At 40.0% G+C, this 24,184-nt stretch overlaps 1 protein-coding gene across 1 annotated transcript; it reads right to left on the reverse strand.

The window, feature by feature from the left end:
• Positions 1 to 1,355: 1,355 nt before the first annotated feature.
• LOC5564030 (zinc finger protein 62 homolog) lies at positions 1,356 to 22,721 on the reverse strand. The gene is made up of 3 exons (XM_001648302.2): positions 22,389 to 22,721; positions 21,587 to 22,323; positions 1,356 to 2,317 (listed from the first exon to the last, which is right to left on the reverse strand). The coding sequence occupies exons 1-3, from the start codon at positions 22,560 to 22,562 to the stop codon at positions 1,384 to 1,386; spliced, it is 1,845 nt and encodes a 614-aa protein (XP_001648352.1). The 5' UTR covers positions 22,563 to 22,721; the 3' UTR covers positions 1,356 to 1,383.
• Between the last annotated feature and the right edge of the window lie 1,463 nt (positions 22,722 to 24,184).

A 24,184-nucleotide genomic window follows, 5' to 3' on the forward strand; every position in this document is an offset into this window, starting at 1 on the left:
GCGTGTGTAGGAACATGAGATGGATGGATATTGGTTATGAAAGGGGTCCGCGTGGTCTGTAGGGATTTGAATTCTAAACTTGTAACCAACTCAGTTATTGGGTCACCAAGTGGCTCGGTAGCTTAGTTGGTAAAGCGCTCGTCTAGCATACAAGAGTCCTGGGTTCAAATCCCAGCCGAGCACGTGGATTTTTTTCATAATTTCACCCATAATTTGTCCATCTTTACCACGCGTAATGAGTTAATTAATTTAATAACCATGCGGATTGGATTACCGAATAGCTCAATATAAGTGTCAGCATATTCTTTCTTACTTGTACAATGGCCGATCTATTTGGAATGTTAATAAGTCAAATCTAACTTCAAAACTCAAATTAAATTGCTTTCAGCACATTTACATTTTGCAGCATTAATCGCATTACTGTGTCAAGTCTTCTCCATTCCCTATACCCTACCCCAACCCTTCTTATCCTTTCCGATGGTGTTCAAGTGGTCCGCATAGACTATTACGGCCATTACCTATCCCTTCCCCCGGCTTTGGACTGACTTGCGCTCTCATTGCCCCACCAAACGCTGCAAAATGAAAATGAAAATGAAATAATCACGTGGTCCTTTTTTGCAAAGCGCACCTCTTTCGGAAGAAATAGATACCCATCCAAACACAACGCTTTATATTTATATCCAATGCCTAGCCCGAGAGCGCATTATTTTCTAGGTATTGACATACCACACCACACTAGCCAACGTTTTTCGGTAGTCGTCAACCATGTTTAGTGAATAAACGAAAGAAGACGTGACCTTCGAGAGGTTTTTTCCCAAGACGGTGTCCAAGAAGGATTACCGCCGCTACCTTCCGCTGGCAGGTCCAACGAAAATCGGAGGCACGGGTCCAAACAAGGAACGTGTAGGGATCAATAGTAGAATAAAATAGTACTGAGAGGTACTGTTTTTTAGCACTGAAAAGTTCTGTTTTATCGCTTTAGGTAGTTTTTAAAAAAAAAACTTCCAAGAGCAGAGAGAATTCGTGTACGCACAGCACGAAAGGTTTGACCATCGAATCTACCAAAACGAAGTATACATGATTGGAAATAGAGATAGAGGGAAACCTAGTGGTTTCGGTGCTGAGGCAATGTTTAATGGGGATATATTGGATGTTTTTCAAGATGTTTTTATTGTGCAATATGTATAAAGAACATGTGATAAAGATGAGCAAATTTAACTATTTTGATGGAAAAGAAAATTGATTGACCGATGGCTTCCAAATTCAAACCGTTCTCTTTTGAGTTAGATCAAATCTTATAGGAACCTTTATGATAATGCTTTCTTTTGTCCTATTTCACCAATCCTTCCAGTATCGATGAGTTTAAAAATATATTAATCAAAGTTACGTACCTTCCGTAGACTCCTTTTGCTCCAGTTTGGTAGGCAATCCGGGATGCGCCCGCAAGATGTGTCTCCTGCGATTCCTGGGAACATTGAAATGCTGTTCGCAGTGGAAGCACTTGAATGCCTTCTCATTGGTATGGGCAATTTTATGCGTCTTCAAACTGCAGTGGTCTTTGAAAGTCTTCTCGCACAGATCGCACCGATAGATCCTCTCCCCGGAATGTGCTCGCATGTGCTTCCGATAGCCATCGTTGGTTTTGAACCGCGCTTTGCACAGCTCACATTGATAGGGACGTTCATTGGTATGGACTCGACGATGTCGCAGCAGATCGGAACTTGTGGCACAAGCTTTCGGACAGAACTCGCAAAAATAGCGATAGTTTCGCGTATGTTTATAGGTGATGTGCTGCTTGAGATTGGACTTGTTATTGAAGAACGCTCCACAAATATCACAGACGAATGTGGCGGAATGGGTCTTCAAGTGCGTTTCCAGTGAAGTTGGTAGTCTGTAGCAAGCGTCACACTGATCGCACTTAAACTTTTTCTCCAGTTTGGCCAACTCCGCCTTTGAACGCCTTTTGAATACAACTTTAGGTCGGCTTGCCGGGTCATGCTTTGTCATGTGTGCCAAGCGGTGCGCTTCTGAAGTAAATTGCTTCTCGCATTGGTCGCAAACGAAGATGGGCAAATTTTTCAATGTTAGTAACTGATAACTGTCCTCAGAGAAAGGTGATTCCGTATGTTTCTTTGAATGACGATCCAATAAAGCCTGTGTAACGAACATTCTTCTGCATACATTGCATCGCAACAGATGCGTTGGATGCATCCTTTTTACGTGATATAGCAGTTTATTTGAATGGTCAAACTGATACTCACAATAGGCACAATTCTTCGGAAGATGCGATTCTCGGTGAATATTTAGTAGCTTACGTCTACAACAATAAAGGTAAAAATGGTAATTAAAAAAAATATTGTATAAAAATCCCCAGAAAACAGAATCTCATTCCCCAGAAAGCTGTATATCCAAGTTTTTGGAAGTTGCTATTAAAAACAGCTAAGAGCAAAGAATAGTGATGCACTGAGTATTGATATTCCAGCCAACAGTTATCTGAGACAGGCAGTAGATACTTTCTTTTCGCAAAAGCGGTTTGGTATACGCTTGAATAATATATGATCTATAGAAACCATTGAAATCAAAATCGAATTCCAAAGAAATACTTTAATTTTGTATGGCTAAAAACAAATTTTAAAGTGTTTTTGATTCAATATTAATTTATACATTTCTAGAAACTTTTTTAACGCATGCTGAAGCTATTCCAATATTCAATATTTCAATATGAAGGTGCTAAAAATACCAACGTTTAAGTTTTATTCAAATAAAATATTAATATAATTTTTTTTTCTATCTTTATTAACGAGATTTTTAACCCTGGGCTAGTTCATCTCGGGACCAACGGCTCTACTTCCCTTCCGAAGGAAGTCAATTGATATTATTAATATATTAATAATATATATTAATATTATTTGCCAACGATGGATTTTTTTATTTCGTTTGTAAGAGCTCTGTTCATCATCGTGAACTGAACGGAACTTTGAAATGCATCATGCATATGCTTCTTTTTTAATGCTTTTTATTTCCAATTGGTCATTTAGATACCTAATACAGCCTCATGGGCGCATGGGATTTGTGGCAATATGTTAAAATAAAATCTAAGTTTACCGATGTTTTCGCAAGTAATCATACATTTCTGATCTGCATAAAAAATAAATTCTTTAAAATATCTCAAATTGATTGAATCGTGTTGAAGGTTCGTTACAAAAGTCATCTGCTACATATTTGATAAGGTAAATATATTCCCATCGAAATTTGTACAAATAATCCCACCACCACCAAGTGGCTCGGTAGCTTAGTTGATACATCGCTCATCTAGCATACAAGAGTTCTGGGTTCCAATCCCAGCTGAGCACGTAGTTTTTTTCATAATTTCATCCATAAACTATCGATCTCTACCACGCGTAATGAGTTAATTAATTTAATAACCATACGGATTCGATTACCAAACATCTCAATATATGCGTCAATACAAATCATCCGTTTAATTTTTAGATCCCAAGATCATTTTTTTTTTTGATAATAGAAACACGAACTTAAGACAAACTGATATGATTCCATACACATCAGATTAACCTAACACTCGTTGATGTCGTTCTGGTAGCGACTTAATGCCTTGAAAATAGGAAATTTGAAAAACTCTTTTCTGAAAAAAGAGACTGAACGAAACCAAAATGAGACCGAAAGGAGACCAAACGGTAATCAAAAAACAAAACGAGACCTAACAGTAACAAGAAGAAAAAAGTTTGATACGACCAGACATTTCTCAGAGAAAATTTCTTAAACTTGTTTTGGAAATTTCTCGTGACATTACGACAAATAATTTCTTCGGGTTAGATGAATAGATAGATAACTTTATTTGAGAGATTTTCTTTTTTTTTCTTCAGAGGTTTATTTAGTGATTATTTCCCATAAAATCTCCAATATCCCCGTTTAAAACATGTTGGAATATTCAACCAGAAACTACTCTAGATGTCTCCAAGGATTTATCAGGATTGTCAGGATTTATATCACCTTCTCAATTTTATGTGGGAAAAATAAGGAGATATGTTTTTTGCTTTTTTCACGTACACGGTTCCTTACGAGGTTTTCCGTTGGTGCGAGTGCTTTGTGAAATCTCTTTTTGCTTCGTAGTCGCGAATTGCCTGTAGAACAACAGGAGTGTTGTGGAGTTTAACAACTACCGAAAGCTAAACATTACATATATTTTGCAATTGGATTAAATGGACAAATTGATGTGAAGTTTTGCGAAAAAGTTACACGTCTTCTCAGTGAGAATCGAACTCACGACTCCCTGAAAATGTTTTCGTAGCTTGATCGAAAGGGTACGTTTGTCTAAGTATAATACAATTTGATAGCGCTTCAATATCATTATTTTGACGCTATGATTGATTAATGAAGATTTAAATCTGTACACTCAATGACATTTCAATTTACATAATAACGACTCGTCCCGTAGTAACATTTGCCGAGCAATGATTCAAAAGCGATTTCTATACTAACTTCAAATGTAATTTATAAAAGTTCCAGGGCACGAAAAATTATGAAACTTTGGATTCTGGCTCAATTTTTCACGTAGAATCATGATATGTAAACAAAAACTAGATACCCCTTAAAAAGCCAATTGAATAAATTGAATTTATATTCCGATTGCAGTACAAATTTGACCGATTTTCATAACTATTTTATCTGTGTGAGTATTTTCGTGTAAGATAAACAAAAATGCAGCGTACCTTCAGTAGCTGTCAAAATATGTTGGGCAGGGTGTCTACTCGTTTACCGAAACGAAATTCCCTGATATTTCCAGGTTTTTCCAGGTTTCACTAAATAATTCCAGGTTTGAGAAATACTCTAACTTTGTATGGCTAAAACAAAATAATGACAAATTTTAAAGTTTTTTTTTTGATTTCATAGCAATTTATACACTTCTAGACATTTTTTAACACATGCTAAAGCTATTCCAATATGAAGATGCTATAGCAATACTATAGTTTAAGTTTTTTTCAAATGAAGTTTATTTGCCAATGATGGAGTCATTTATTTTGTTTGTAAGTTTGTAAGAGCTCTGTTCATCATCGTGAACTGAACTGAATTTTAAAATGCATCAGTATGCTTCTTCTTAAAAGTGTTTTTTTTCTTGCAAAAAAAAAAATGCATCATTCATTTCCATGGGTTTAGTAGTCATACAGTTCTGACCTGCAAAAAGCCATTTTTTTAATATCTCAAATTATTAAATCAATCGTGTTAAATGTTTGTTACAAAAGTCATGTGCAACATATTTGATATCACCAATATGCCGGTAAACAAATCAAATATAATTATCACGATCGATATTTTAATCGATTATTTTAATCCCAAATTACTTATCCAAAATCTTTTTTTTAATCAAATATTTTCGAAAAAAAATTAAAATTGTGCATGAAGCAGTTCTGGTAGCGACTGAGTGTGTTGAAAATAGGAAATTTGAAAACCTCTATCTTGAAAAGAAGAGACTAAACCAGAACCTAAAAGACTCTGAAAAAAACTAAATGGTCGGCGTCAAGTTAGAGTGGAAAAAGTGACATTTTTTATTTTTTAAGAAAAATGGGCTTAACGTCTAACACTTTGTATTTTTTTAAACTTGTTTAAATTTTAGTTAAATATTTCTACACATCTTTATGTTACTTTCAAAAAAACTAATGTGAAGTGATTATCATTAAAAGTCATAATCCAAACCTCTGATAGAACGATTTTTTGATGGACTATGTGTACTTGGTCCAATCTGATTGACCTAAAGACCACCGTTCAGTGAGTTGGTTCACTCTGACTGAACAATTTCTTGGAAAATGACAATCATTTAATGCTTGCATGGTCAAACTAGGTGCATATCTCTAAGATAAACAGATTACCAAGACCCTTCGACACCAGTATCGTAAACTCTTCAATAATCCATATCGCCAATCCCGAAATCAGTGCTAGCTACCATGAAAATTAAGGTTTTGCAGGGTCAAGGTGAAGACCAGAAATATTCAAATACGCGTTCAGTCAAAATGAACCAAGTGAAAATCTTGAGTACCGACTAAAATATACTGGTCTAATAAGCGAGTTCTAGGACATCCCATACATAGACTATAGAACTACAATAAACTTCTTCTATCGGACTCTGAAATTGACTCAAAAAATGCAAGAATAAATCAGTTTATTGCTTTTTAACACATGGTCCGGTCTGTCCAAAGGCAAATTAAAAACCTCCATGTCCCTTGCAGTTGCCCAAAATTTTATGGCTCATAAGGTAATCTAAAATGCCGTGAATCTGCGATCTGTCAAACTTGGGTACTAATGCACAGAAATTGTTGCATTTTCTGACCGCCCATCAAAATATGGTAAATGGTCAAAAAACAAGCTCAAATGCATCGGATTAGGTAAAATTTATGAATGTATATTGATGGATGAGAAGAAGAATCATATGATGTCAAAAAATCCAAATGTCAAAAAGTCCACTCTGACTGCATACTTTTTATCAATTTTTATTGATCATCCAAAGTAAATTTACACCCGATTCTGTTTTTGTACGGGGGATGCGTACCGTGCAAAAAGGTTTTCAATTCAAAACCCGTGCAAAAAAAGCACGGGTTCGATTCCCGCCTCAGGCCAAAAACTTTTCGAGAGGAATGTTTTCTGACTGTGCCACTGAGCGTTGCATGCTAGTCCGTTGTCTAGTGTGGTGCTTCCTTCAAAGGGCAAATAGCCCACTGGAAGCATTAACGTGTGTAGTGTCCTTTTTTTTTTAAACAACATTTATCAACGTTTCATGCAAAAATAAGGTTTTGGCGGAAAAAAATGTATGAAAACTTTTTCTCGTAGTTTACAACATTCATCGAATCTGATCAAAGAGAAATGCAGGTAAGGTAATTTCGCATCTAATGAAAGAATAATCTAATTTTCCCAAATTTTGTACTTAGTCTCTTCTGACTTAACGCCGACCAATGGTCATCACAAAAACAAAACGAGACTTAGTACCCAGGAGAAAAGAGTTTGGTACGACCAGACACTCGGAGAATATTTCTAAAACTTGTTTGGGAAATTTCTCGAGACATCACGACAAATAATTTCGTCAGGTTAGATGAATGGATAGATAATTTTATTTGAGAGATTTTCTTTTTTCTCAGAAGTTCTCAAAAGGTGATTCTTCTTCTTGGCATTAACGTCCTCACTGAGCACTTCCACAGTTATTAACTGAGGGCTTTCTTTGCCAAACTTGCCATTTTCGCATTTGTATATCGTGTGGTAGGTACGATTATACTCTATGCCCAGGGAAGACAAGGAAATTTCCTTTACGAAAAGATCCTGGACCGACCGGGCATCGAACCCAGGCACCTTCAGCATGGCTTTGCTTTGTAGCCGCGGAGTCTAACCACTCGGTTGAGGAGGGCCCCAGAAGGTGATTATTTCCCATGAATCACTCCTAATTTTCCTAAAGAACTTCCAAAAAAAAATGTTTTAAATATCTCAAAACAAAAACCTGTAATTGTCCAAAGATTACTACAAACAATACCTCCTGTTCCGTCTCCCGACGGAAGCGCAAATCATGCACCACCCTATTCCCATGCGTACCCATCACCACCCTAATTTCAAACCCAGCTCAAGCCAACTGCAGTCTCAACGGCTGCATCAGTTCACTTTCACCCGACGCCGAGAACGCACCTTTTGCGTAAAACCGTATAATATTCAAATCGATGTAGAGAAGAAGTAGAAATAAAGTTACTAGTTTTAGCGTAGCCGTCCGCGTTCAATTCCTTCGCATCCCAAGAAAGTTGGCCCTTGCCAATCCTCCCGCGAAAGTGATCCTTCCGCCGCGAAGTGTTTTGTTCCGCCGTGTTCCCCCCATAGTGTTTTACAGTCCGCTGCCTTTCGACCCACCCTGCTGGGCTCGAACACCTCCCGTTTAAAACATGTTGGAATATTCAACCAGAAACTACTCTAGATGTATCCAAGGATTTATCAGGATTGTCAGGATTTGTTTAAGATTTTAATCATTAATTGCTCTAAGGATACCATCAGGAATTACTCCAGAGATTGCTGCTAACATTTTTTTGAGAAGACATCCAATCATTCTAAAAGATTTCTCAACGAAGTTTTAAATAGTTATTTATGCAACAAGTTGCAAAATGATGATTTTTTCAGCACGAGTTGTATATTTATCCAACGAGGCTCGCCGAGTTGGATAAATGCAACGAGTGCTGAAAAAATCGAGTTTTGCAACGAGTTGCATACAACATTTTTTGCTATTTCGAAAAATGCAGTTTCAACTCGATAAACTCTAAAAGCACAAACAAACATTGCAAGAGAATCCACATGGGCATACAGTCATGCGTAGTTTCAATTCAGTATTTTTCAATCACGTAGGCTGTGACACAGTAGTACCCATGAATGTCACAATTCTTCTCGTTCCCATCGGTATCATGCAGATCAATATTCCCTATTAGAGGAATGAACAGGTAAGAAAGCACAGTGACTACAAATGCTGGACGATCCGACCCCGCATCAGTATCGCCAACCTGTGTCGGAGCCTGATCGCACGACAGATGTAGACTCTAGTGAAGTGACTCGCCATGTAAACCAAATGGAAAGTCACTTCGCTCGAATCGAGAATTGTCACCTCGCTATAGGACATCGACAATTCTCACCTCACGCCAGACATAGAACAAACTCAAGAATCAGATGCACTCCTTCCATTTGATCAACATTAGTCGCATCACGTCACCCGAGGTGAGAACGACTCGTCTCGACTCACACGCCGCGCACAATAAGCATGGCATGAAGAGACTAGGACACTGGGTTGTTCGGTTGACGCCTACCAAAACAGTACTGAAAAGTGCTACTTTTCAGCACCGAAAAGAGTGCTGAAAAGTAGCACTTTTCAGCACTGTATTATTTGGTAGGAAAAGTAGGCCGTTATGTTGATCAACTTCTCAATGAAAACTTGATTGATTTGCAACGGAATTGCAAAAAAATATTTTCAAGCATTCTTTCGGGAGTTACGTATTTCTAATGCAAATCTATCTTGTTAAAACATGTGTAAGTTCTTTAGAAGAAGTAAGGATTTCTAGAAGAAATCACTGTTTAAGAAATTTTACCAGATTTTCTAGATTATTGCTAAAATAATAAAAAAAAACAAATGAATCTCTGTTTAATATCAAGAAGGATTTTATGAAGGAACTCCTGGGAAAAAAATAGGACGCAATCCCTAAACGAAATGAGTAGGAATAATTGAAGGATGTCATGAAAAAAATGCAGTAGTGTCAACTGGTGTGGTAGCTTAAATGAAGCTTTGAATATTCCATGGGGATTTTTTTTAATAATTCGTTGAATATTTTTCGGAAGAACTCCAGTAATCCTTGAATGAATGAATGATTTTTTTTTCTCTCGGTTGTTGTATTTGCTGTTGTTGTCCTTAAGTCCAAGCAAGCGAGTTTGTTTGTGCGTCGCCTGAATGTCTCCGTTTACATATTGCAATGGATCAATGCACGCGTTCACTCGTTGACGTTTGAGCAGTGCCGTGTTATTTACGTGACCATAGAAACCAGTGCATTTGGCACCGCTTAAACGTCAAATTAGTGAACTCGTGCATCGGTCCATCTGACGTTTGAGCGGTGCCATGTTATTTACGTGTCCATGGCAACGAGTGAATTCGGCACCGCTCAAACGTCAAATTAGTGAACTCGTGCATTGGTTCATTGTAGAGATAACTTTCCGTTCTACGGTTGAACAGAAAGCTACCGCAGCTGTCACAGTACTGATTTTATCAAAGCATCATCGATCAGTTGCGATGATACCTTGGAAACCACGCTGATGTTGTTTTCAGCTGTTTTTCAAAGCTTTCGACTCTACAAGCATACTTTGATTAGTTGGTTTCGTTCAATGATAAAATCAAGGTTCTAGATACCTTGGATAAAATGATTTTCAAGTCTACGGTAGAACTTTGACAGCTGCGATAGAACTTGGCGGCTACCGCAGAACGGAAAATTTTCAAATGGACCGTAATACGACGGCGACCCAAACCATCACAATCGTTTACATAATCCCATGTGTCGACATTTTTCATTTAGATGGTCGATTAAACGTTGAATTGCAGAGAAGTTTCAAATGCAGAATTCGGTGAGTTTGTTCCAATATAAACCAATGCCAAAATAATATTCATAGGTGCCAGAACGTCTGCCAAACGTACCCTACGGCCTTCCCCATCCTATTAACATTCCACAATATCCTGTAACACCTATGAGAGGTCGTAGAGTGCATTCTCTGCATCTTTCATAAGTAGGTGTTCAATTAATTATTCCTTCTCATTTCTCAGCATTCGCAAGGACGTGGCCAGGCCAGCTCTCAACTGTTGTAGAAGATGGGGGCTAAGAGTCAAAGGTTAGTCCCAAATCTTTGACTTTGGTAACGGACGGGGAGGAGGTAACCCTCATACAATGGTTTAGAACTGTACCACCTACGAATTAGTGCGAATTGCCTAATGTTAATGCTAACTCCAGTAATCCTTGAATGAAATGCTGGAGAAACTCCTGGAAAAAAGGATCTGGAGGAAGTCTTAGGATAGCCTATGGAAAATTGTTGAAAATTATCCCTGAGAAAATTACAAGAGGTAGTAACGTTGAAGTGCTCAAGGATTTCCTGAGGCAAATTCTGGAGAAATTGTTTATTGGGATCCTTTGAGAAATTTCTGAATGAATCCTGTTTTAGTTCCTGATAGTATTTTAGATGAAATCCCTGGAAAAACCACTAGGATAATTCCTTAAGGTGAAACAGTTTGGAATCAACTTCTAAGATTGCACTGAAACTTCAAAGACACAAATCTTGCGAAGAAAACATCCAACAGCAGTGTACTTTTTATTTTGACTTTGTGCACTAGCAGAAAGCTTAAAATAAGAAGATCAGAAACGATTGCCAACTATTTCTCCAGTTTAGTGCATTCGAAAACGTGAGTAGGGGCACAAAACGTGAGTAGGGGCACAAGTCGGCCATTGTGGCGGCCATTTCTGGATTCCGAGATGTTTCACCTTAAGCTGTTCTTGAGAGATATGAGAAAAAAATGCATCATAATTATCTGCAAGCAAGATACGGAAGAAAAGAGACTTTAGAGACCTGTTACTTGGGAGTCGGATGACCCCTCAGCAAGACCTGAGTACCGGCGAGCTAGAGCGTGAGCTTTTTGCTCTCAGGATCGGCTTTTCGAGAGGCTAACCAAGGGCTCAATAAAAGGACACACTCTAAATGAATTTTACTATTTTATTACTCACAAATCTGTGTGGGCTGTGTGGGTGTTATTCGGTGGGATGGCCGGCCGGCGCTTACTGCTGCTGCTGTTGGGGTCGGTGGGTCGTTTTTGGTAGGCAGAATGGAGGCGAGGAGACGGCACGTGGTTTCTCCACTCTTACGAGACGTCGGGTCCTCGAGGGTTAAACTCCAGTCGGGAATGGCCTTCGACCGACAATGGGGGACTTCTTCGGCGGTAGCTGGTCCTAATTTCAGTTGGGCGCTTCCAAAATGGAAATAAGCTAAGCGCTATTGGGTCCTAAGGGCATTAAAGGTTAGGGTAGGTTTAGGGTTAGGTGATGGGCTACTGGGTTTATTGCTGGGTAATTACTTCTAGAGGAATGGCATACCTGATTTACTCAATTAACCGTGTGAATGCGGTATCTTGATTTCACTGCCACTGGCGGTATTTCTAGAAAGTTTCACTTCAGCTTTTGAATTGGCTTTAGCTGAAATCTAGCGTCTTACAAGCTTGGAGATCACTATAGAAAGAGACCGAGCCAGCTTTTTAATTTCCCTAGTAGCCTACCCTTTCCGTACCAAATTCCCTTTTTCATCTCTTTTTCTTACAGTCCTTTCCTCAACTCGCGACAACTCCTCGAAAGTTTCCCCTGCAGCAGTTTTTAGTGTGTTGTGTGCAATGTTCTAAATGTGTTTTACAAATTTTGTTCTGTTTAACAATCATGACTTCTTTTTAATAATTTAATAACTTATTTCTACTAACATTTTAAGTGTGCATGCATATTGTAAAGGTTTCTTTTAAGTTTTAATTACTTTTTAGTACATATATACTTTAAGTTTAATATAGATTTAAGCGACTAACATTTTAACCTTACTGACTTTTTCTTTTTATTCGGCATGATTTTGGATTTTATGCCCCAACGGTAACACTACCTCATCTCCCCCCTCAAAATTAATCAAAACAAAGTTTTGGATTAATTTTTCATATGTTGGATTCATTTATAGTCATCTCAGGGTTGAGTCGCAACTTTAATGCTCTCGAGAATTCCCAAAAATCGATATAAATCGCATCTTTTCAACAAACAGTTGCCTTATTAAAAAAAAGGACTTTTGTTAATGCAATTTCATATTCGCGGAACGGTTTTTCAATCTATTCATCTCCCAATGGCCGAAACATTTGCTTGTTTCGAGGAAGAGGTAATTTTTTTTTCTTTCTACCAAAACGAAATCTTCTGATGGTTTGATTTACGAATGATATTCTTGCCAAACTGAGAACCATAATTTTAGGTGTGGTGTGATAAATTGAGGTAATTGACTAGGAGTGTGTTATCATAACTTGGAAAAGCAGGGCAGATCACTGGATCCGTAGCTACTGCACATCGCGATTTAGAAATTTTTCATTTGTTATTGTTTTTATCCTTGATCGGTTAAATTTCCCTGTCGCTTCTGCTTCAACCAATAAAGATGGACTATTATTCTATTTTAGACGAAACGGGACAGCAATACATATATTGTTTTCGGAACGGCCAGACATTCTAAACCAACAGATTCGCTATTTCACTTACACAATATTTGCTGTACAACTCACAATAACCGACGATCATCTTATTTACGTACGTTGACTTACGAAGGCTCTACACAATTCTGGACACAACATTGGAATTTCTGGACGTATAGACTCTAAATTGACAGTGGAATTGGACAAACATTACTCTTCATCGGGGACACCGGGTTTCAAATCCGCCGACGAAAATATCCCAAGATTCTTACCTTGATTGTCAATAAGCTCATATGAGCTTGTGCCTCGGCGAGACACAACAGTGCATGGAGTATAAGCTGGACCTAATTTTGCATTATAGGCTTCTCCAGCCACCGACTGCGAAAAGTTTCGCTTATAAACATTCTGTCCCACCTGATATACTGGAGCAGGTTTCCGGAACCGAAGATTATAAGCTCTGGTACTCTTATCATGAGCTTTGGCTAAGTTTTGGCGTACTATTCTCTGGATTTGATCATCAACTTTTAATTTCCTCTCTGCTCTTTCAGATTCAGACACATCGGAAGTATCGGGATCACGAAGATGTTCCGTACCCTCGGAAACGATCTCATGTCCGAAAACAATCATATACGGGGTGAGACCCGTAGACGAATGCGACGTATTGTTCAGTGTGTGTTCTACCTCGGAAATTCTCGTATCCCACAAACGCTGGTCGGTTTTAACGTATGTTCGGATACAAGCGTTTATACTCCGGTTCAAACGTTCGACCGGGTTGGCCTGGCTGTGATGCCGGGAGTTGGCCCAGTGCTTCACCTGATAGCGAGACAGAAAGTCCTTGAAAGCATTACTGAGGAAGCTTGTTGCGTTATCGCTTATCAGGATTTCAGGAACAGAGAAGCGGCGGAACCACTGTTCCTCGATAATCTTAATAATAAGATCTGTCGCAATTTTTCTCACAGGGACCAAAACAGTCCACTTCGAAAAGACATCTAACAACACCAGAAGGTGGGTATGGCCAGCTTTAGATCGCGGCAATGATTGAATAAAATCAATCGCCAACATTTGAAACGGTTTTCTAGCTAGTCGTGGGTTTCCCATGACTGGATGCTGAGAGATTGTAGTGGGTTTGCACTCTTTACAAGTTCGGCATCGCTCAACGTATCTGCGAATCGTGGTGGCCATCTTCGGCCAGAAATATCTCGTGCGAATTTTGTCCAGCAGTTTTTCGTAACCAATATGGAACGCTTCATCGTGCTCTTTTCGGAGAATCTCATCTCGTGATTTCTCCGGAACACAAAGCTTCCATTCGAAACGAAAATCGAGGACTTCGGTCTTACTTGGTACAAATTTGTACAACTTCCCCTCTTCAACCTTGAAATCAACGTTCTCATCCGGTGCAGAGCGAACCTTTTCATATAGAGAGGAGTACCATGCGTCCCCTTCGCTCAGCGTGGCGATCTCCATCGAACGCGAGAGAGCGTCCGGGATAACATTGTCCTTCCCTCTTCTATGCCGAATTTCAAAATCAAAACCCTGCAGCTCGATGCTCCATCGGCTGAGGCGTGACGACGTGCGCCACTTCCCATTCATGATATGGGTGAGTGCGGAAGCGTCGGTAATAACGACAAATCGAGTGCTTTCAATATACGGTCGGAATTTGTTGATTGCAGATAGCACCGCTAGACCTTCCTTCTCGGAGGCTGCATATGCTTGCTGTGCCGGAGAGAGTTTTTGCGAGAAGTATGCCACCACTTTCTCGCCACTGTCGTGCTGTTGTGTGAGGATCGCAGCAATAGCACTGTCACTCGCATCGGTCTGAACTTGGAAGGGCAGCTGGAAGTTTGGATTTGCGAGCACTGGTGCTGCAATTAAATTCTCCTTTAGTTCAAGGAAAGCTTTCTCTGCGGTCGTATTCCATACGATCGTTTTAGGCTTTTTTCTCAGGAGATTGGTAAGAGGTGCCGAAATCTCGCTGAATCGGGGAATAAAGCGTCGATAATAATTCGACATTCCCAAAAATCGACGTAAAGCACGAAGTGATGTTGGGCGCTCATAATTAATTATTGCCGATACGCGATCGGGGTTTGGTCGCAAACCGTCGGATGAGATTATGTACCCGAGGTAGGGTAACTCTCTCAGACAAAATTTTGATTTGTCGAGGTTGATGGAGAGGTTGGCCAGTCGTAATCGACGGGCCACCTCGGTCAGAGATTGGATGTGTGCTTCGAATGTGCTGCTTACCACGACGATGTCGTCGAGGTAAACGAACACTCTCGGTTCCAGTTCACCGTACCCTAAAACTTCGTCCATTAGTCTTGCCAGGGTGGCAGGACTGTTGACTAGGCCAAAGGGTAATCGGGTGAACTGGAACAATCCTCTGCCCAACACCGAGAACGCCGTATATTTTCGTGAGCTAGGGTCAAGTGGGATCTGCAAAAAAGCTTTGGTTAAATCGATTGTTGTTAAATATCGACTTGACCCTAGCCTACTCAATATTCGATCTTGGTGTGGTAGAGGATAAGCGTCCCTCCTAGTCCGATCATTTAACCGTCGTGCGTCCAGGCACAGGCGAACATCGCCCGAAGGTTTAAGCACAGGAACCGTACTAAGAGCCCAATCGCTCTTGCTTGGTTCTATAACTTTTTGCCTGAGCATATTGTCTAGTTCGTGGTTTATCTTCTGTTGCATAGCGGGGGACGTGGGATAGGGGTTGATTCTCACCGGTGGCGCTTTTTCGAACTCTTCTTTGAGTTCTATTTTGTGAGAGATGAGTGGAGTTACTCCGAGAACTTCTCCTTCAATTGCAACTTTGAAAAGTTGTTTTACTTGCTCAAGTCTTAATTTTTGTTCTTCTGTTAGAAGTTCCTGCTCATTTCCTCCTTCCTCTTCTCTAGTTTCCTCATTCCCGAATCCTTCTCTCTCCATTTCTTCCCTCAACTCGCAGTGTTCGAACTGCACAGTGGGGTGAAGATTGAATACTCTCCAAAAATCATACCCGAGTATTAATCTACGTTGGAGATTTGGAGTGATCAGAGCCTTAATGATTTTTGTCTCATCATTGAAAGTCACTGGTAGGTGTACGTAGCCTTCTACTTCTACTGGAGTTCCAGAAACAGTTTTCAAAGATACATCCGTAGGAAAAATTTTTAAATTCAGCGATTTTATCAGTTTCTTGCACCCTATTCCTAGTATGGAGCGCTGAGCACCACTGTCCAGTAACCCGATCATTTCTCTTCCCATCAAATGAACTTTTGCAAACGGACGGTTGTCTCCATCTACTTTAACAAAAAGCTCGTTAACTTCCACTTCGGGGACATAATCGTCATCCGAAAATGGTTTATAACCGTTTTGCAATAGGTCTTTGTATAGCCGATCGTCTTTTGAAGGATTTAGAGTCGAAGCTTCAGCTTGCCTTCTCAAGCTGAATTCTGCTCGTTTTTTTGGCAGAAAGGGCATTCCGGCGTAATGACGTCCAAGAAACCACATAGCCTACAAAATTTGTGTCTCTTTTCTGAGCAATCGCCGTAATGGTGCCCATGTTTCCTGCAGTTGTAACAAGTGCCTATCGGTGGGCGCACATATTTTTCAGCTAAAGCTTTCAACGTTCCCTTAGACGACCCCTCAATCGGATTTTCTTTCCTCTCATTCCTCTCCCCTCTCTCATTCTTTTGCTCCTCTTGCTTGCTATGCTCATTATCGGTCTTACTTTTTGGTTTACTCTTGAAAAAAGTTCGCGTGTTTTCGGGTTGACTAAAAGTTGGTTTAGATTTCGAGTTGTTTGAGGCTGAGATCTCATTTAACTGGTGAGTTTTGGGCCGATTTGAGTTTTCGCTCGGTTTCTGGAACATATTCCAATTGTTCTCATCTATGATTCGCCCATATTTCTTTAATTTGGATAGAGATTTAACCCCTGCTCCAGTTAAAGCATTTTTATAGTCGAATCTCATATTTCGCCAGATGATTTCAAATTTACGGCGCTCTGAAATCGGCTTTGTCATCGACTGAAAAAGCTTTTGCATGTCATGCATATAATCGACGAATCTTTCACCGCGAGCCTGTCGACGACCAGTGGCTTGAATTTCGATTTGAAAATCTAAATCGGGCGGTAGGAATTCTCGTTTGAGCTCCCTTTTCAACCCTGACCAGCTATGAAAGTCATGATTTTCGTATGCTTCCATGAACCAGTCCTTAGCTCGTCCTGTAAATAAGTGGATTGCGCTACGAAAAAGTTCTTTGTCGGATACGTCTTCCGATTTACACCGCATCTTAACTTCCTTCAGAAATTCTGCCAACTTTCGTCCCTGATCCCTTCCGTCATATTTTAGTTTCCATTCGGAAACTGGAATTCGCCTCAAACTCTGCCTAGCTTTTCGTTCCTTCTTATGCCTTTTCCGCCTACGTTCTGCTGATCTACTAGTACTCGACGAACTTTCTGAAGTATCCTCGCTTGCATCTTCTGAGCTACTAGTAGTTTGTGAGCTACTAGTTGTACCACTGCTTGTCGAAATTGAGGAAAAGCTCACCTTTCGATGGCGCTTTTTGTTAGACTTTGTGGATAATGATCTCCTGTTACTTTTCTCCTTTTTCCCCTCCTTCTTTTTTCTCCTTCCCTTGCTTTCTACTGATTTATGTTTCCGAAAAACTTCAACCGGACTTTCAGAACTACTCTCTTCAAACGATTGCTGTTCAGCGATCGTTATATCTTCTTCTTTACTCGATTTTAATACTTGGTCATTTTTGCCATTCGGTTCTAATGACCCCTTTCCCGTATCTACCTTCTCAGGGTTTATTTCTGACTCTCTATCAATTCTCTCCTGATTAAACTTTATCTGATCATTTAGGTTGATAAGAAGCTTTTCTAATCTTTTTTTCCGCTCTATATTCTCCTCAGCTTCTTTCATACGTTTCTCTTCTAAAGCGATTTCTCTTTCTCTCATTTCTTTCTGTTGCTTCGTAGTGTGTAACACAAAATTTTTGAAATGTTGGATTACATCTTTTAAGCTTTCCTGCTTTCCTTCCTCATATCCTGTTAACACCCCCAAAATTTCATCACATCGAATCATTGATGCCTCTAGCTCCTGCTTTTTAGACTCAATTGTCTTCTTCTTTACACCCCCACTTGCTCCCTCTTCCACGACCGGCTCTTCCAAGTCATTACCTGTAGCTGTTACATTTAAAACTTCTATTTCGCTTCTGACTTCCTCTAGAACTTGATCAATTTCTGATTCTAAACGTTTGGGTTCGGGTTGGGCTTCAGGGCTAGATTCCATCTCGGGAAAATGTTTACGGAAAATCAGACTAGCTAGTTTACCAAGATCGGTTATCTCTTTCGTAAGTTTATCCGATCCAGGTGATTTATAGATCATGTATATTCGCACTCTATAATGCACCAGTCGAGTACACAGCTTTTCTCTCTGGCGAGCATCGGTTTTTGGATTGTCCAACAATCCTCCGATGACCAGAAGCTTAGCCTTAACTATCTCAATCTCTTCAGGTACCGTTCTCCAAATAGGAGCGGCAACAAAAATATTATTTTCGCGTTCGTACTTCATTCTATCTTTCAACTTTCTCCGTTTAATGCTTTCATGTTCATCCGGTCCGAATACCATGTTTCTCACATGTAATTCATGTTCAACCTCATCCATGGAAAAATGAGACACGTCCATCCTTTTATAGAGCTTTTGTAAATCCATATCAAATACCGATTAATTACAATAAAATACCTAATTGAGTAATCACGAAGATACTATTTGAAAAACTACCTAATACAGCTATCACGAAGAAGCAATTGAAAAAAAAACCTAGTTGAGCTATCGCGAAGAAGCTATTGAAAAAAAAAACTAATTGTGCTATCACGAAGAAGCAATTTAAAAAAAATACCTAGATGAGCTATCACGAAGAAGCTATTTGAAAATTGCTAATAATCACTCAAAATTGAGAGTGTCGACAAAATCATTCATCAAACCAAACAATTTCAGTCGTTTTGATCCGAAACATTCGTTGCTCAGGTCATTTAGAAGAATCAAGACCCAATAACCATTGTTATCTTTCAATTAAACGCAAAATTACTCCTACTGGTTGGTAAAAAAATTGCAAAGAATATCAACTTTTGTGAGTGTACGCGCACTAGTAAGATGGCTTAATGAACTCCGAAACGATCCCCAAAAGCTAAAGCTTTACCATTGAAACACTCAAACCTTATCACTTGCCGTAACCTAGCTAACCTACCATGCACACTTGATAGAACAATGTAGCACCTTTTTGAACTCTTGATTAGCTTCGATTTTAGTTGGTCGCCAATTGTTACTTGGGAGTCGGATGACCCCTCAGCAAGACCTGAGTACCGGCGAGCTAGAGCGTGAGCTTTTTGCTCTCAGGATCGGCTTTTCGAGAGGCTAACCAAGGGCTCAATAAAAGGACACACTCTAAATGAATTTTACTATTTTATTACTCACAAATCTGTGTGGGCTGTGTGGGTGTTATTCGGTGGGATGGCCGGCCGGCGCTTACTGCTGCTGCTGTTGGGGTCGGTGGGTCGTTTTTGGTAGGCAGAATGGAGGCGAGGAGACGGCACGTGGTTTCTCCACTCTTACGAGACGTCGGGTCCTCGAGGGTTAAACTCCAGTCGGGAATGGCCTTCGACCGACAATGGGGGACTTCTTCGGCGGTAGCTGGTCCTAATTTCAGTTGGGCGCTTCCAAAATGGAAATAAGCTAAGCGCTATTGGGTCCTAAGGGCATTAAAGGTTAGGGTAGGTTTAGGGTTAGGTGATGGGCTACTGGGTTTATTGCTGGGTAATTACTTCTAGAGGAATGGCATACCTGATTTACTCAATTAACCGTGTGAATGCGGTATCTTGATTTCACTGCCACTGGCGGTATTTCTAGAAAGTTTCACTTCAGCTTTTGAATTGGCTTTAGCTGAAATCTAGCGTCTTACAAGCTTGGAGATCACTATAGAAAGAGACCGAGCCAGCTTTTTAATTTCCCTAGTAGCCTACCCTTTCCGTACCAAATTCCCTTTTTCATCTCTTTTTCTTACAGTCCTTTCCTCAACTCGCGACAACTCCTCGAAAGTTTCCCCTGCAGCAGTTTTTAGTGTGTTGTGTGCAATGTTCTAAATGTGTTTTACAAATTTTGTTCTGTTTAACAATCATGACTTCTTTTTAATAATTTAATAACTTATTTCTACTAACATTTTAAGTGTGCATGCATATTGTAAAGGTTTCTTTTAAGTTTTAATTACTTTTTAGTACATATATACTTTAAGTTTAATATAGATTTAAGCGACTAACATTTTAACCTTACTGACTTTTTCTTTTTATTCGGCATGATTTTGGATTTTATGCCCCAACGGTAACAGACCATTTTGGTTAAAATAGAGACTTGAGAGACCTTTCATCAAAAATAGAGATCTTTTAGAAACTTGCATAGAAATAAAGACCAATTCTATAAAAAAAACCTGCTATCGGCCCCAAATATGTAAAGCATTTACTGAATAAATGTTGAGATTTTGAAAGCTTCCAAAATTTTATACTCGGAAGGACACTCAATGAACAGCTCAAATAATGTTTTGATAGCGGCGCAGCCGAATTTTTTTTTTTTTCAATTGAATATAGAGAGGCGAATGACTGCTTTTGCGGTTAAAGCCTCGTTAAACCAAACAACCAACCATCAATTGAATATAATTTTCTTCTGAATTCAAATAATGGTTGCGCTCTCTAGGTTTTGACGCAAAAATCATTTTGTTGTGATTGTGAACGAAATTTCCTGATAATTCCAGGTTTTTCCAGGTAGTAGACACCCTGTCTTTGAAAGATCACCAAGAGTAACAATTGGAGAACTCGGTTGAAGAGTTAGTGGAAAAATATATGGAGGAAATCCTAGGATCTTCTTCTTTTTCTTCTTGTCATTAAGTCCTCACTGGGACAAAGCCCTTTTCTCAGTTTAGTGTTCTTATGAGCACTTCCACAGTTATTTATTATAATTATCTTTATTAACAAGATTTGCTGCCCGAGGCTGGCTCATCTCGGGGCCATAATTATTTACTGGGAGTTTTCTTTGAAATTTTTGCCATTTTCGCATCTATATATCGTATGACAGGTACGATGATACTCTATGCCCAGGAAAGACAAGAAAATCTTCGATACGAAAAGATTTTGAACTGACCGGTAATCGGACCAAGACACCTTCAACATGGCTTTGTTTTGTAGCCGCGGACTCTAACCACTCGGCTAAGGAAAGCCTCCATCGCAGGATAGTGTTTGGAAAAACAAATTTAAAGTAGCTCCTGAGGAAATTACTGGAGGTAGTAGCTTTAGAGTGCTGAAGGATTCCCTGGAGCAAATTTTGGAGAAATTCATTTAACATCTGAGCATTACTGAGAAAATTGGAATAGGAATCTCTAGAAGAACCCAGAAGGAGTCCTTGAAAGTATTCTAGATTAAATCTCTGGAGAGATCACTACAATAATTTCCTCAAGGAATCTGAGACGAAGTTCTTGGAGAACCTGTTGATTAGTTGCCGTTAGAATTTCTAAAGGTTTCTCGGGAGCCTGTAGAATTTTGCATCAGGGTTTGAAATAAGCACATACGCAAAATAGAGACTTATAGACCATTTTGGTTGAAATAGATACTTATGTGATCTTTCATTAAAATAGATACCAAGTTTCTAAAAAGAGACCTGCTACTAGCCTTATTCTGGGGAGTGTTGCTTTCTGGGTAAAGACATTCTGGAAAATGATACATTCTGGGGAATGAGATTCTAGGGAACGGGAGTATGTTTTTCTGGGGTATGTTATAGAATCAGCAGTACCTCCAAACAGAAAACGTACCTTTCAAACATTTCACCGCACTGGTCGCACTCGTAATTGGCTGCTTGCTGTAAATGAACATCTCTGGCGTGGCAGCGCATTTTGGCCACATTGCAGAACATCCGCTCGCAGAAGCTGCACTTCACAGTCGGTTGATTTTGGCTGTGACTAGTCACATGTTTCTCCATAACATGCTTCAATTTCAATATTATACCGCACTGTTTGCAGCCGTAGCGGTGCATTTCTTTCAAATGGTCAGTGTATCTGTTACCTACCAATTGTTGCTGACAGTCCGGAACGGGACAAACAGTCAATCGAGGCGCCTTTGAGGCTTGTTCCTTCCGTTGAATGGTAGCTAACGTTTCATTATTGCTTGATTCTGAGCCCTCTGAATCAGGATAGTTTTCAAATTTTGGAGAGTCGATTTCTACTTCATAACTAATAAATGGTGAGTTCTGAAGATCTTCCACTAAGGCATTATCCTTTTCAGATTTAATACAACCAATTTCGGAAAGCAACGTATCACTGTCAAGGTTTTCACTGGAAGTGACTCCCAAACGGAACAAATGAGCTCGTAAATCGTGGCTTATACTGTCCGCCAACAGATTCGATAGTTGATCATCATTGCTCTGGGCCTGTAGTAATGTTTTATAAAATCCGTACACTTCCGTACATTGACTGCGGAATAATCGTATATTTTGCAGCCTCTGGAAGCAGATTTTGCAAATTCCATTCCCCTCAGAATCCGGTGTTTCAAGCTGAAACAAAATAAAAATTAGAATCATTACCAACTTGATGGTCCTAAGAAGTAAAAGACACTAACCTCATGGTACGAAGAATCCAGGAGTACCTCGTGAAGCATCATGGCCACCGTCAATCCGGACTGCGGATCCACGAAATCGGGAGACACGGTTTCCGTTTCCGAAGCCGGTTCCATCGGTTTCAAACATACGCAGCAATACGAAAGCAAGTCCTTGTAGTTGAACGTGGTTGACATTGTAATTTGTTCGGATAACAAATACGTAATTTAATAATTAATTATTTTGTGTTAGTTGAGTTTTTATGATAACTTTTTGCACAAAATATGATCTTGAATCAGCGCAATTTGTTTATTTTATGGTCGTTTGTTTTTGTTTATGATGCGGCTTTTGTTTGTGTGCCAGTGTTGCCATTTTACCAACACGCTCGTTCAAATCTACTCAAAAGTTAGTAGAATTCGACTCAGTTTTGGAACAAAGTAGGGTAACGGTCGTATTTTGGACCCTCTAAGAGCAACTTTAACGGTGTGCGACTAAACTAAATTACATTGCGCAGCATCATTACGCTGATCCGTACCGGGCGCTGCTAACCGGGGTAGCAAAAAGACAGTGCTGCTTTTGGGAAGCATCGGGTGAGCAAATTTAGTTGCGCGATAGTAGCGCTACTATTCGATTTTGATTTAAGCATACAGTGGGAGTTCTGAGATTCTGGTGGGAAGTTTGAAAATATGATGCGCATAAAGTGGAAATTATGAAATTTTGGGAATTCTAGTAAAATTTCAAGATATTGATAAGAATACTAGGAATCTGATTTAATTATTGGAAATACGGGAGAAATTTTTGAAATATTCGATTTCTCGAAAGAATTTGTCTTTCGGAATTCTTGGGATTCCAACGTGAATCCATAGGATTTTTTTGATCCTTTTCTTGGATTCCCGTTGGAATCCCAAGGATTCCCGTCGGAATCCCAAGGATTCCCGTCGGAATCCCAAGGATTCCCGTCGGAATCCCAAGGATTCCCGTCGGAATCCCAAGGATTCCCGTCGGAATCCCAAGGATTCCCGTCGGAATCCCAAGGATTCCCGTCGGAATCCCAAGGATTCCCGTCGGAATCCCAAGGATTCCCGTCGGAATCCCAAGGATTCCCGTCGGAATCCCAAGGATTCCCGTCGGAATCCCAAGGATTCCCGTCGGAATCCCAAGGATTCCAGTCGGAATCCAAGGATTCCAGTCGGAATCCAAGGATTCCAGTCGGAATCCCAGGATTCCAGTCGGAATCGGAAGGAGGCGTTCGTTACCGCAAAGTTTGAGCGACCGATTTATCGATAGAAGTGCGATAACGACGGTGAATATCGTGGAAAGCGCTTCAAGAAGTTTTGCAAACGCAAGGGAATCCAAATTGAGTGGACGGATCCATATACGCCAGAGCAAAACGGGCAAAACGGGCTGAGTGAGCGTATGAACCGTATGCTTGTTGAAAAGGCAAGGGCGATGTTTGATGATTCTGCTGTTGATCGCAAATTCTGGAGATAAGCTGTACTGACGGCGGCCTATTTGGTGAATAGGAGTCCAACTGCGGCGCTCGAGACGAAGCAAAATCCTTACGAGCTGTGGGAATCGAAAAAGCCGGATGTGTCGAATATTTGTGTTTTCGGCTGCGATGTGTTTGTCCATGTTCCGAAGGAGCTGCGACAGAAGCTTGACGCTAAAGCGTGGAAGGGAACCTTCAATGGGTATCGCGTGTGGGACCCTGTAAAGAGGACGATTGTTACAGCAAGAGATGTCGATTTTGTGGAGATCGAGATTTAGAAGCGAGGACAACACACACCTGAGTACAGCGAGCAGTTGTTGGAAGTGCCAT

The sequence above is a fragment of the Aedes aegypti genome, chromosome 2 (assembly GCF_002204515.2).
Source record: "Aedes aegypti strain LVP_AGWG chromosome 2, AaegL5.0 Primary Assembly, whole genome shotgun sequence".
Classification (NCBI taxonomy): domain Eukaryota; kingdom Metazoa; phylum Arthropoda; class Insecta; order Diptera; family Culicidae; genus Aedes; species Aedes aegypti.